The 13,636-nt window shown below is 43.3% G+C and overlaps 2 protein-coding genes across 3 annotated transcripts; one reads left to right on the top strand and one right to left on the bottom strand.

Annotated features, from left to right (window-relative positions):
* Positions 1-55: 55 nt before the first annotated feature.
* nipsnap3a (nipsnap homolog 3A (C. elegans)) lies at positions 56-6,116 on the bottom strand. Its single transcript, XM_030396725.1, has 6 exons — positions 5,967-6,116; positions 1,264-1,471; positions 993-1,154; positions 764-913; positions 570-656; positions 56-394 (listed from the first exon to the last, which is right to left on the bottom strand). The coding sequence occupies exons 1-6, from the start codon at positions 6,027-6,029 to the stop codon at positions 318-320; spliced, it is 747 nt and encodes a 248-aa protein (XP_030252585.1). The 5' UTR covers positions 6,030-6,116; the 3' UTR covers positions 56-317.
* Positions 6,117-6,519: 403 nt separating this feature from the next.
* Positions 6,520-13,602, top strand: noa1 (nitric oxide associated 1). 2 transcript variants are annotated; one of them, XM_030396722.1, is made up of 9 exons: positions 6,520-6,841; positions 7,524-8,477; positions 9,887-10,051; positions 10,168-10,281; positions 10,688-10,779; positions 10,870-11,001; positions 11,853-11,969; positions 12,179-12,296; positions 12,588-13,602. In XM_030396722.1, exons 1-9 carry the CDS (start codon positions 6,628-6,630, stop codon positions 12,821-12,823), a joined length of 2,142 nt encoding a protein of 713 aa, XP_030252582.1. In that variant the 5' UTR covers positions 6,520-6,627; the 3' UTR covers positions 12,824-13,602. The 2 variants fall into 2 exon arrangements, with proteins under 2 accessions (XP_030252582.1, XP_030252583.1); XM_030396723.1 differs by lacking the exon at positions 6,520-6,841 and adding an exon at positions 6,876-7,411 and having other exon boundaries at positions 7,460-8,477.
* The last annotated feature ends 34 nt before the right edge of the window (positions 13,603-13,636 follow it).

The following is a 13,636-nucleotide window of genomic DNA, read 5'->3' as shown; positions in this document are numbered from 1 at the left end:
CCTCATCTTTACACACACACACACACACACTGTTCAAAAAAGAGATGACAACTTGGTCTGTTCAGGTTTTTAATGATGTCTTAACTCTTCTGTGTATGCAGTGACGTACAGCAGCTCTGTGAACAGTGCATATCAATGTTTTGATGTAAAAACATGATGAAGCTTTAAACCAGGAACATGATAGACTTTGTGTTGATCTGTGATTGGTTCACCCAGGGAAAGGGGCGGAACTTTAAGTATAAGCCCTCAAAGTAAAGATGACTTGTGTTACAGTGTTTGTCTCTGTTGCCGTGGAGACACAGATGCAAGGACGGCGGCTACTTCAGCGGAGAGAAGGGACAGGGAAACATGAGTTTACTCTCCTGAGAGTCCAGATGGACGACACTGTTTCTGACTGAGACAGAGATGGATCTGTTAGTGCTGATTGATTTTATGACTGAGATCTACTGCTCACTTTGCTGATCTATTCAGTCATTGTAACATCATGTATCACACAAATTCATCCTGTATGATATCACATGCTGTCATGTTGTGTGATGTCAATCAGTGATTCGTGGGTGAAGCCTCACCTGCAGCAACCACTCTGGCATCAGTGTGAGCTTTGTGTCGAACTTCAGCTCTCTGATCAGCGCTCTCAAACCACCAGAGGGCGTGAACTGACAGAGACACAGTGACATCATCCACACACACACACACACACACACACACAGGTCAGTGTATTTTTTACAGTGTACCTCTGTTCAGTGTATTTTTTACAGTGTACCTCTGTTCAGTGGCCCAAACTCGTTGTGGAATGCTCCCACCAGCTTGCCGTACCCAGGTGCATCATGGGCAGTGACGGCAGCCTGGAAGGCTTTGCCCCACACTGCCGGACCACCGGGACGCATCAGGAAGGAAACCAGCTCATACACACCTGAAACACACCCGGTGTTACATACGTGATGTAATTTAAAGCAGTCATTTAGTGTTTCCAGTGTGGGTGTGGGGCTTACCGCCCTCCTGTGGTGGTCTCTTCAGGTGACTCCAGGGAACCAGGTAGGTGACCTCGTTGTCCTGAGATGTCAACATCGGTATCGCCTTGGAGATGTACTCTGAGATCCAGGAGGGGTTCTGAGCCAGGGCGGCCCGAACACCTGCTCGCTGAGAGAAACTGTCTGAGGAGGAGGAGGATGAGGAGCAGGAAGAGGAGGATAGAAGCAGGAGGTCTGTTATACTCTTCAAACTTCAGGATGAAGATCTCTAACAAAAGTGGCGTGTCCTCACCATACTTCCATATATGGAAGACCCTGTTCAAGCCACCATACTCGATGCTCCAGTAGCCAATCAGCTCAGAGTGGGCAGTGCGAAGGTGGATCTTCTCATTGGTCAGTTTAAGAAAAGCAGCATTCTGGTCTGGACGGATGCTGTAGGTGCGGAACTCATAAAAGGTTTGGTGTTCCTGTTGGGGACCAGTAGAGAGGCGCACACAAGGCTGTAGAGTGGAAGAAAGAGAGCAGATTCACATGGTTCAGAGCCTGGACATCCATCTGGACAGCAAGCAGGACTAAAGACCTGACTGGACATAAAACACCCAGGCAGATGTCACCAAACACCACATGCCAGCCGACATCACTCTCACTGCTGGACACTGACACTTGACAGTGAAACTGGACCACTGGACACTGGACAGTAAAACCGGATCACTGAACCACTGGATCACTGATAACTCTCATTTTTGGCACATCTGTGTGTTAAAGCTTGATATTTATTGTACAAATTTTCCTGTAGTTCACATGATTTAAAGAAGATGTTTACTCCGTAGGACCACTGGACCACTGGGCTGACAATGGACAACTGGTCACTGACACTGGATCACTGGACTGACACAGGACCATTGGAAACTGACACTGGGCCACTGACATGTTCAATCTCACACAGTGGCCTCATGTAAAGAGAGTAATGTACAGACAGTAATGTACTGAGAGTGATGTAAAGAGTAATGTACAGAGAGTAATGTACAGACAGTAATGCACAAAGAGTAATGTACAGAGAGTAATGCACAGAGAGTAATGTACAGACAATAATGCACAAAGAGTAATGTACAGACAGTAATGCACAAAGAGTAATGTACAAAGAGTAATGTACAGACAGTAATGCACAGAGAGTAATGTACAGAGAGTAATGTACAGACAGAAAAGCAGAGAGTAATGCACAGAGAGTAATGTACAGAGAGTAATATACAGAGAGTAATGCACAGAGAGTAATGTACAGAGAGTAATGTAAAGAGAGTAATGTACAGACAGAAAAGCAGAGAGTAATGCACAGAGAGTAATGTACAGAGAGTAATGTACAGAGAGTAATGTAAAGAGAGTAATGTACAGACAGAAAAGCAGAGAGTAATGCACAGAGAGTAATGTACAGAGAGTAATGTACAGAGAGTAATGTACAGAGAGTAATGTACAGAGAGTAATGTAAAGAGAGTAATGCACAGAGAGTAATGTACAGAGAGTAATGTACAGAGAGTAATGTAAAGAGAGTAATGCACAGAGAGTAATGCACAGAGAGTAATGTACAGAGAGTAATGTAAAGAGAGTAATGCACAGAGAGTAATGCACAGAGAGTAATGTACAGAGAGTAATATACAGAGAGTAATGTACAGAGAGTAATGTAAAGAGAGTAATGCACAGAGAGTAATGTACAGAGAGTAATGTACAGACAGAAAAGCAGAGAGTAATGCACAGAGAGTAATGTAAAGAGAGTAATGCACAGAGAGTAATGTACAGAGAGTAATGTACAGAGAGTAATGTAAAGAGAGTAATGTACAGACAGAAAAGCAGAGAGTAATGCACAGAGAGTAATGTACAGAGAGTAATGCACAGAGAGTAATGTAAAGAGAGTAATGCACAGAGAGTAATGTACAGAGAGTAATGTACAGAGAGTAATGTAAAGAGAGTAATGTACAGACAGAAAAGCAGAGAGTAATGCACAGAGAGTAATGTACAGAGAGTAATGCACAGAGAGTAATGTAAAGAGAGTAATGCACAGAGAGTAATGCACAGAGAGTAATGTACAGAGAGTAATATACAGAGAGTAATGTACAGAGAGTAATGTAAAGAGAGTAATGTACAGAGAGTAATGTACAGAGAGTAATGTACAGATAGAAAAGCAGAGAGTAATGCACAGAGAGTAATGTAAAGAGAGTAATGCACAGAGAGTAATGTACAGAGAGTAATGCACAGAGAGTAATGTACAGAGAGTAATGTACAGACAGTAATGTACAGAGAGTAATGTAAAGAGAGTAATGCACAGAGAGTAATGTACAGAGAGTAATGTAAAGAGAGTAATGCACAGAGAGTAATGTACAGAGAGTAATGTACAGTCAGAAAAGCAGAGAGTAATGCACAGAGAGTAATGTAAAGAGAGTAATGCACAGAGAGTAATGTACAGAGAGTAATGCACAGAGAGTAATGTACAAAGAGTAATGTACAGACAGTAATGCACAGAGAGTAATGTACAGAGAGTAATGTACAGACAGAAAAGCAGAGAGTAATGCACAGAGAGTAATGTACAGAGAGTAATGTACAGAGAGTAATGCACAGAGAGTAATGTACAGAGAGTAATGTAAAGAGAGTAATGTACAGACAGAAAAGCAGAGAGTAATGCACAGAGAGTAATGTACAGAGAGTAATGTACAGAGAGTAATGTACAGAGAGTAATGTAAAGAGAGTAATGTACAGACAGAAAAGCAGAGAGTAATGCACAGAGAGTAATGTACAGAGAGTAATGTACAGAGAGTAATGTAAAGAGAGTAATGCACAGAGAGTAATGTACAGAGAGTAATGTAAAGAGAGTAATGCACAGAGAGTAATGCACAGAGAGTAATGTACAGAGAGTAATGTAAAGAGAGTAATGCACAGAGAGTAATGCACAGAGAGTAATGTACAGAGAGTAATATACAGAGAGTAATGTACAGAGAGTAATGTAAAGAGAGTAATGCACAGAGAGTAATGTACAGAGAGTAATGTACAGAGAGTAATGTACAGACAGAAAAGCAGAGAGTAATGCACAGAGAGTAATGTAAAGAGAGTAATGCACAGAGAGTAATGTACAGAGAGTAATGTACAGAGAGTAATGTACAGAGAGTAATGTAAAGAGAGTAATGTACAGACAGAAAAGCAGAGAGTAATGCACAGAGAGTAATGTACAGAGAGTAATGTACAAAGAGTAATGTACAGAGAGTAATGTAAAGAGAGTAATGCACAGAGAGTAATGTACAGAGAGTAATGTAAAGAGAGTAATGCACAGAGAGTAATGCACAGAGAGTAATGTACAGAGAGTAATGTAAAGAGAGTAATGCACAGAGAGTAATGCACAGAGAGTAATGTACAGAGAGTAATATACAGAGAGTAATGTACAGAGAGTAATGTAAAGAGAGTAATGCACAGAGAGTAATGTACAGAGAGTAATGTACAGAGAGTAATGTACAGACAGAAAAGCAGAGAGTAATGCACAGAGAGTAATGTACAGAGAGTAATATACAGAGAGTAATGTACAGAGAGTAATGTAAAGAGAGTAATGTACAGAGAGTAATGCACAGAGAGTAATGTACAGAGAGCAATGTAAAGAGAGTAATGCACAGAGAGTAATGTAAAGAGAGTAATGCACAGAGAGTAATGTACAGAGAGTAATGTAAAGAGAGTAATGCACAGAGAGTAATGTACAGAGAGTAATGCACAGAGAGTAATGTAAAGAGAGTAATGCACAGAGAGTAATGTACAGAGAGTAATGTACAGAGAGTAATGTAAAGAGAGTAATGCACAGAGAGTAATGTAAAGAGAGTAATGTACAGAGAGTAATGTAAAGAGAGTAATGTACAGAGAGTAATGCACAGAGAGTAATGTACAGAGAGTAATGTACAGAGAGTAATGCACAGAGAGTAATGTAAAGAGAGTAATGCACAGAGAGTAATGCACAGAGAGTAATGTACAGAGAGTAATGCACAGAGAGTAATGTAAAGAGAGTAATGTACAGAGAGTAATGTACAGAGAGTAATGTACAGAGAGTAATGTAAAGAGAGTAATGCACAGAGAGTAATGTACAGAGAGTAATGCACAGAGAGTAATGTAAAGAGAGTAATGCACAGAGAGTAATGCACAGAGAGTAATGTACAGAGAGTAATGTAAAGAGAGTAATACACAGAGAGTAATGTACAGAGAGTAATGCACAGAGAGTAATGTAAAGAGAGTAATGCACAGAGAGTAATGCACAGAGAGTAATGCACAGAGAGTAATGTAAAGAGAGTAATGCACAGAGAGTAATGTACAGAGAGTAATGCACAGAGAGTAATGTAAAGAGAGTAATGCACAGAGAGTAATGCACAGAGAGTAATGTAAAGAGAGTAATGCACAGAGAGTAATGCACAGAGAGTAATGTACAGAGAGTAATGCACAGAGAGTAATGTAAAGAGAGTAATGTACAGAGAGTAATGTAAAGAGTAATGCACAGAGAGTAATGTAAAGAGAGTAATGTACAGAGAGTAATGTAAAGAGAGTAATGCACAGAGAGTAATGTACAGAGAGTAATGCACAGAGAGTAATGTACAGAGAGTAATGTAAAGAGAGTATTAAACAGAAAGTAATGTAAAGAGTATTAAACAGAGAGTAATGTAAAGAGATGACCTTTCGCCTGAAGGTTGTTTTCTCTGCTGCTCGTTCATTTTAAACTTTTGTTTGAGCTCGGTCCAAAGATCAACACCAAACTTCAAAAATCTCTCAACTGCAAACTGAGTCACACAGTGTGCGTTTATGTTTGTTACTGGTTAGTTTATGTTTGTTGGAGGTTAGTTTATGTTTGTTGATGGTCTGTTGATGTTTGTTGGAGGTTAGTTTATGTTTGTTGATGGTCAGTTTATGTTTGTTGGAGGTTAGTTTATGTTTGTTGATGGTCAGTTTATGTTTGTTTTGGTCAGTTGGAGGTAATAAACTCACCTGAGCGCGAGGCGTGAGCAGGGCAGCTGCTGATCTCAGTGAGGAGTTCCTGAACTTCAACATGTTGAGAGAGAAGTGACAGAAACTGACCGAGCTGCAGTCACAGGAAGTTATCTAGCAGCCAGAGATCCTCTGACAATCAGAGGTCTCACTCCGTAGACAAAAGACTGACTCCAGACGTGTGTTGCAGTAGCTACCAAAATAGCAAGACAAGTTTATTAGACAGCACATCGGAGCTTCCCAGGGTCAGAAGAATACGTTAAAAATAAGCCATTAAAAGTTGTCTAATTGCATTTAAAAGACAACAAAAAAGACAAAATGATCAAATAAGCCACAGAGGACACACAGTGGTTCGGTTCCTGAAACAAATGCAGAGTGACACCTCCTGTCGACGTTTAAATGTCTCAACCTTTACTTATTGGTCATTGATTAATTTGATCGATTCACCATATTACTCCTGTATTGATTATATTAATATCCGGGTGAGGAATATTTGGTTTACATTCAAAGTAAAAATCATGTTCGTTGATTTAACGGAAGATGAACAAACGACAGGTTCACGTCACATCCGTTCAGGAAGTGGTCCGTTAGCAATGGTTGAGTCTCGTGTGCGAGAGCTCCAAGGTGAGCGCGTGTTCAGGTTTTTGTGGACGAGCTGGACATGTTGAAGGTGTTCCAGGTGAGTCTCCGCCGCGCAATGCGGAGCGGCGTTTGTTTTCCTGCCTGCCGTGTCCCCGCTGCGGGCCGTGCGGGGTCAGTTCTTGGCTCAGAGGCAGCGGCAGAAAGGTGTTTGACCCGGCAACTCTGCAGCAGAGTCCGGAGCTGCACGGTGGACCCGAACCTGGAGGAAAAATTCGTCTTTGTGGACTGTACAGGTGAGACCGAGGATAGTTGAGACCGAGGACAGATGTGACTGAGGACAGTTGAGACTGAGGACATGTAAGACCGTGGACAGATGAGACTGAGGACAGTCTCAACTAGGGCTGTCACTTTTTATTCGAAATTCGAATACATTAATAAATTGCGTGTCATTTCAAATTCGTTCGAACTTGATTTTTTGAAAAAGGGACAGCCCTAGTTGAGACTGGGGACAGTCACAACAAATACAGTTAAAATGTTCTGTCTTTCAAACTTTTCCCTTTATACTTATTTATAATTCTATATTAATATATGATATTGATGTATTGATATATGAGGTGATGAGGACCACGTTCTTATCCACTTTAATGCTCTGATGCAGCTGCAGAGTAACTGAAGGTATGAGAAAAAAGTAGTGGAGTAAAGTATAAAGTAACTACAAGTACAGCACTCGAGTAAATGTGCTCAGTGATCTTCTATCACTGGTCACTGACGTGGCGGAACAGAACACCTGGAGCCATCTTGAAGCATTATTAGAAACACCTTTCCTTTTCACAATGTCTGCCATGACACGACTCCGCTGTGTCTGTGATTATGTGTCAGGAACATTTCTACACACTGCTGCTTTACAGCAGTGTGTAGAAATGTTCCTGATCATCATCATCATCATCATCATCCTTCTTCTACTTCTGGGTTTAGATCCAGAAAAGGACCACCGTGAGGAGGAAGACTTCTCCTCCTCTGCTGCTTCTCCAGGTCTCCAGGTCTCTCCTCCTCCTGGACATCCTGCTGATCCTCCTCAGAGACAGCTGAAGTCTCTGGAGCGACAGCTGCAGGTGTTGAGGGGCGTGGCCCAGTTGGAGGTGGAGCCAGACTCTCTAATCCGGTTCCATGATGTCGACTTCCCGCTGGAGGAGAGCATTGTGGCAGCAAAGAAGAAGAAGAAGAAGGAGAGGGCAGGTAAAGGTGAGCACCAAGTCTTTGGCACCCCTGACATGGATGAACCGGCGAGTGACACCTGCTGTGCCGGCTGCGGCGCCGTCCTGCACTGCACTGCCGTCGACGTACCCGGGTACCTGCCCAGCGAGAAGTTCAGGGTGCTGCAGCAGGAGGAGCGTCTGGGTGGAGCCACCTGCCAGCGGTGTCACTTGCTCACTCACCACCACAAGGCCCTGAACCTCCAGGTGTCCTCGGACCAGTACCGGGCCGTAGTGCAGCAGCTCCGCCCCCTCAGGGCTTTGGTGCTGCTCGTTGTCGACCTACTGGACGTCCCCGACTCCATCGTCCCCAACCTACCTGCGCTAGTAGGCACCAACAAACACATCGTTGTCCTTGGCAACAAAATCGACCTGCTGCCTGGAGACGCCCCCAACTACCTGCAGCGAATCAAACGGCAGCTCTATCAGTACTGCCATAATGCCGGCTTCGGCCGTCAGGTGACCGACATCCACCTAATTAGCGCTAAGACCGGCTACGGCATCGAGGGCCTGATCTCTAGCCTGCAACGGTCCTGGAAGTACAAAGGTGACGTGTACCTTGTGGGCAGCGCCAACGCCGGGAAGTCGACGCTCTTCAACGCGCTGCTCGAGTCCGATTACTGCAAGTCCAAAGCATCCGACCTCATCCACAAGGCCACCATATCACCGTGGCCCGGTGAGCACACCAGATTCCATTCACATTTCTGGCAATTGTCTGTGTGGTCTGAGCTCCCACAGCATGATGAGAAATATGTTCTGCAGTGTCCTCGCCTGAATATAATGAGCTGACATTGAAGAGACTCACCTTGTTATACACATCAAATAAGGGTAGCTAAAATGTAAGAAAAAAACACTACATTTGAGGAGAAAATTCTTAAAACGAGAAACTATCTGTCCATGCAGTAAGTTAAATTTACTTAACAAGAAATCTTGAAATAAGATTGTTGTATCTAAAAATAAGAAGGCCCTGACAAGTATTCTAAAGGTTTAAATAAGCAGAAATGGCTGATTATTAGATCAAATTACCTGAAATCAAACTTCCTATAGCACAATAATAAGTGAAAATACTGAATATAAGCAAATAATTCTTGTTAAAAAAATGTTTTCTTAATTTTAGCAAACTAAGGCTTCGGGGCAAGAAGTAAATCACTAATCTAAGTAAAACATTACTCGGTATTAGTGTAAAATGATTCAACTGTTTCTTGATACAAGTTGGCTCATCTTGAAATAAACCTAAATCCATATATAAAAAAAAAAACAGGTCTTGTTCTTAGAATATACATCTTAACTGAATCACAACCAGGATGGCAAGTATGAGTACCATCAACATTTATTAACAGCATAAAATGACATGTACTGTACACCAGAAACAGTGAGTCAGGGTTGCTGCATACTTTTTATGTCAAATTTAAAATGATTTAAGACTTTTTTTTAAAGCAAAGCAAACAACAATAGAAAAACAAACATAATATGCTGCTTTGATTTGTCACGCGAAAAAGACAAAAACAAAATTGTGCCAATAAAATATAGTCTTTGTGATATTATTGCCCTTAGAAATGGGCATGAGGATGTGTAATTGTATCATGAGTTGTGGTTGAGGTAGAGGTTTCTCTTTCATTTTGTGTGGACATGTGTTTTTAGAAGTCTGAGGCATGCTATTTAATAAATGATCATTTCAACAGATGCTTTATGGGTTATTCTTACATCAAGTAAATTGAGGTTGCTACTGAATCTTAAAACAAGTTTTATTTTGGTGAGAGTTTTGGAGAGAGCTAGAGCTGGTACTAATATAGCTTATTTTAACATTTATTCACTCAATTTTAAGATTCCTGGACTAGTTGAGACAAAACAGACATGTCCATGATAAATTTAAGATTATACATTTACTGCAAAGATTAAAAACAAGTTAACAACTTTTAAAACAAGATAATCCATCCAACATGTCTGAATCTAAGAGTTTATATCTTGGCAAGTGCAGAATTATTTGCAGTGTAAAATTATGTGTTTGGAATCTGAACATTTAATCGTTTATAAATAAAAAGAATCATTCAAATATTTAGATATCTCCTGCCGTGTTACGTTCAGGGACGACTCTGAACCTGCTGAAGTTTCCCATCATCAACCCGACCCCGTACAGGATGTTCAGACGTCAGAAGAGACTGAACGAAGCTGAGAGACAGATGGAGAGCGAGCTGCCGCAGGACGAGCTCCACAGACTCCAACACTTCAGCAAGCAGGGATACTTAGTGGGTAAGATGAGGGGGTAAAAGAAGGGGGGGGGGGGGGTTGGTAGTCCACCAGTCATTGTGTCCACCTGTGTCATCATGTCCACCTGTGTCATCATGTCCAAATGTCCACCTGTTTAGGTCGTGTCGGCAGAACTTTCTGGTCTCACATCACTTCCAAACCTGACGAGATTGAGTTTGATCCTGACAGTTTGGCTTTTGGAGAAATTGAAGACAGACACACGATGACAAAAGGTGAGGAGTGACATCTGATTGGATGAGTGCTTTGTGATGTCATCAGCTGAAGGTGAAAGAACTAAAATGAATGTGATGTAATGGGACTCCTGAATGGGACTGAGCACAAACTGTCCTGGATGATGAAACCGTCCCATTAGTTACTGTCTCTATATACTCCATGAGCCTTAGCTGCTCTTACTATGGAGAAACTATAAATGGTAAGCTCACCATATGGATATGAAGATGGCCATTTGTAAGTGAAATGCATTATGGGAGTTGTAGTTCTTCAGTTTTACATCCTCACACCTCACATCAGATTTTTATATTGTGTTGTGATGATCTGTGTGACCTCTGTGTGACCTCTGTGTGACCTCTGTGTGACCTCTGTGTGACCTCTGTGTGACCTCTGTGTGTTTGCTGTCAGCTCGCAGCAGGTTGTCTGGAGAGTTCACCTACAACGAGCTGAAAGACACTCACTGGCTGTTTGACACTCCTGGAATCATGAAGGAGTACGACGTGAGTCTCTTCTGTATTCTATACTCTACGTATACAATGACCGACCAGCTGCCAGTTCTCATGCTGTCCCTCCCTCTGTCTCTGTGTCAGATCCTGAGTCTGATGACAGAACAGGAAGTGATGTCAGTGGTTCCGTCTCAGGCCGTCATCCCGCGTACATTTGTGTTGAAGCCCGGTACGACCTTGTTTGTGGGAGCTGTGGCGAGGATCGACTTCCTGCAGGTGATGACTCTTCGTCCTGTTTCCTTTGAATGAGCAGCGTGAACGTCTTTATTCATTCATCAGTACTGTGAGCTAACTGTTAGCATAGCTCCAGTCAGTGTGTGGATCTCTGGATGTTACATACTCTTGGTGTCATCATCAGGGTCCAGTTCATGAGGAACAGTGAGCTCACAGCACACCAGCTTCATGTGTGTCCATCCACATCCTCCTACAGCTGGATCAGTGCCGAGCTTGTGTTAGCCAGATTATATGTTAGTATGTCATAATCCTGACAGATATGAATATCATTGATTGATTGGGTCTTTGATCAAACACAGACACGTCACATGATGAGTGTGTGAAGGACTTTCCTCTGAGCTGCGTTTGTGAGCTGAAGTAAACCGCCTCTATCAGTCTGTGGACACAGAACATGTGAGACTACACTGATGGTTCTGTCTGTGTCCAGAGTGCCTGTGCGTCAACCCAAAGATAGCGTTTAGCAGACGGTTCTACTCAAGTCCCTCCGAGGTAAACACTGACATCCAGTGACCGGATGAACAGATGACTTATCAGGAAGCTGTTCAATGCGGTCGTGGTCGGGTCACTGTGCCGTCACCGTTGTTCTCTTTGATCGAGTCTATCAATCTGTTGGAATCTTCCTCATAACCACACACCTCCATCACACTGAGGTCACAGAGCAAATGGCAGAAAGTCAATTTAAACATGCTTGTTAGCCTCATGCTATCATTAGCATCCACTGTGAGTCTGACCATCCAGTCTGAAATGTCCCACACAGGCCACCGTACACACAGACACTCTGATTAACTCACTTCTACAGACTATTGATCGACTGTCATTGATCTGATCCACAGGGAGAGAAGTCCTGCTGGTTCTCGGTTGTGGGCTCCAGTCGTCTCCCAGTTCACATCACCAGTTTGGAGAAGGCCGACAGTGTTTATGAGAAACATGCGGGACATGTCCTGCTGGGGGTGAGACGATCACATGATCACAGCTGTTTAAACACACTGAGGGCACTGACGTCTTCAGCCGGCCCGACACCTTTAACTGTTCTCACATACAGTTCAGGCTAAAGATGGGTCGAGTCCGCTGTGGACTGTCGCTGTGAATGCTTCTTAGCTTTCAGGCTGAGGACACGCTCCTCTCAGTCACACTCACACCTGTGTGCCGCTGCCCTCAGGTTCCTGCAGGAGGGTCGGAGCGTATGAAGGACTTTCCAGCGTTGGTTCCTCAGGAGTTCAGGCTGGAGGGTCGAGGTCACCTGGAGGCTGCTGCTGACATCAAACTGTCGTCTGCAGGTAAACATGTCATCAATAATCGATCAATACGCGATAAAAACACAATCAACACGTGATCAATACACGAAAGCATCCTAATTTATTATATATCCAATAATGATGTGTTGAGCTTGCGGTGCAGAACTGATCCAACATGTAAATGAAGGTCCAGGTTCTGGAGCTTTGGATCAAGTCGCATGTTCTTCAGCAGACAGTCTTTAGTTCAGACACGACATCATCGTGTGTGTGTGTGTGTGTGTGTGTGTGTGTGTGTGTGTGTGTGTGTGTGTGTGCGCGCACGCGCGCGCGCAGGTTGGGTGGCTGTGACAGCAGGTGAAGGTGAGCAGCTGGTGTTGAGGGTTCATGGTCCGGCGGCAGCAGCATTCAGTGTGAGGACGCCACCACTGCTTCCTCATGTCATCTCTCTGAAAGGAGAGCGCATCAGAAAATCTGCTGCCTACAAGACGGTGAAATCTGCGGGGCTGCTGGACGCTGGACTGTCAGCCCGTGGAGCCGAGAGGCTGCAAGTAAAGAGGAAGAAGAAGTGAAGAGGGACACCTGCACAGAGGTGACACAGAGACACAGGTGGGGGAGCTGCTCTCTATGGTGACGTCAACACCTGCCTCCACTGACCGCCTGTCTGCTGACAGATGCTGACAGATGTTGACAGGTGCTGACAGATGTGACAGATGCTGACCTGAACGACTCCGTCAGTGATCATCACAGACTCAGTTTTACATGATGGCATGAACTTCAGTCGTCCACAGACAGGAAGCAGCGAGCCAACAGGGTTATGAATGTAAAATAAACCATGAAGTTGTGTGACCCAGGGCTCACCTGTCAGCTCCTGTTGGTACCCTTCACAATAAAAGTCTTGAGTACCAGTGTACCACGTGAAGATTCAACAGCCCTCTGATATGAACAGGCTCACAACATGGTGATAAAGGGGCGTTGTGTCTCTATGGCCCGGTGAAACTTTTAAGACAGACTGACACCAGGTCGTCGTCGCCTGGAGGTTTGTTCTCGACACACGTTTACATGTTTCATATTTTTATTGTTTATTATAATTCTCAGAAGAAATCAGTCAGGATGACGTTTCAGTTGCAGCATCGCCCCCACAACGTTAAGCTATGTGTTTCTATGGAGACACGACTTGCTTCACATCAAAGCAGAGACTGAGTTCTTCACAGTCCAGGTCTGGGTAGAACCTGGTTCCTGCTGTGATACTGATGACATGTGGACAGAAACATTTCTGAACTAAAATATTTCTGTATGTTTGTTTATTTTTCTGTTGCAGTCAAACACATTAAATCTATTTATATACTCATGTGTCTGTCAGCTGTTTGAAGTAAAGAGAAACA

The sequence above is a fragment of the Sparus aurata genome, chromosome 18 (genome assembly GCF_900880675.1).
Source record: "Sparus aurata chromosome 18, fSpaAur1.1, whole genome shotgun sequence".
Classification (NCBI taxonomy): domain Eukaryota; kingdom Metazoa; phylum Chordata; class Actinopteri; order Spariformes; family Sparidae; genus Sparus; species Sparus aurata.
The sequence above is the reverse complement of the archived record's forward strand: the minus strand, read 5'-3'. Positions and strand labels throughout refer to the sequence as shown.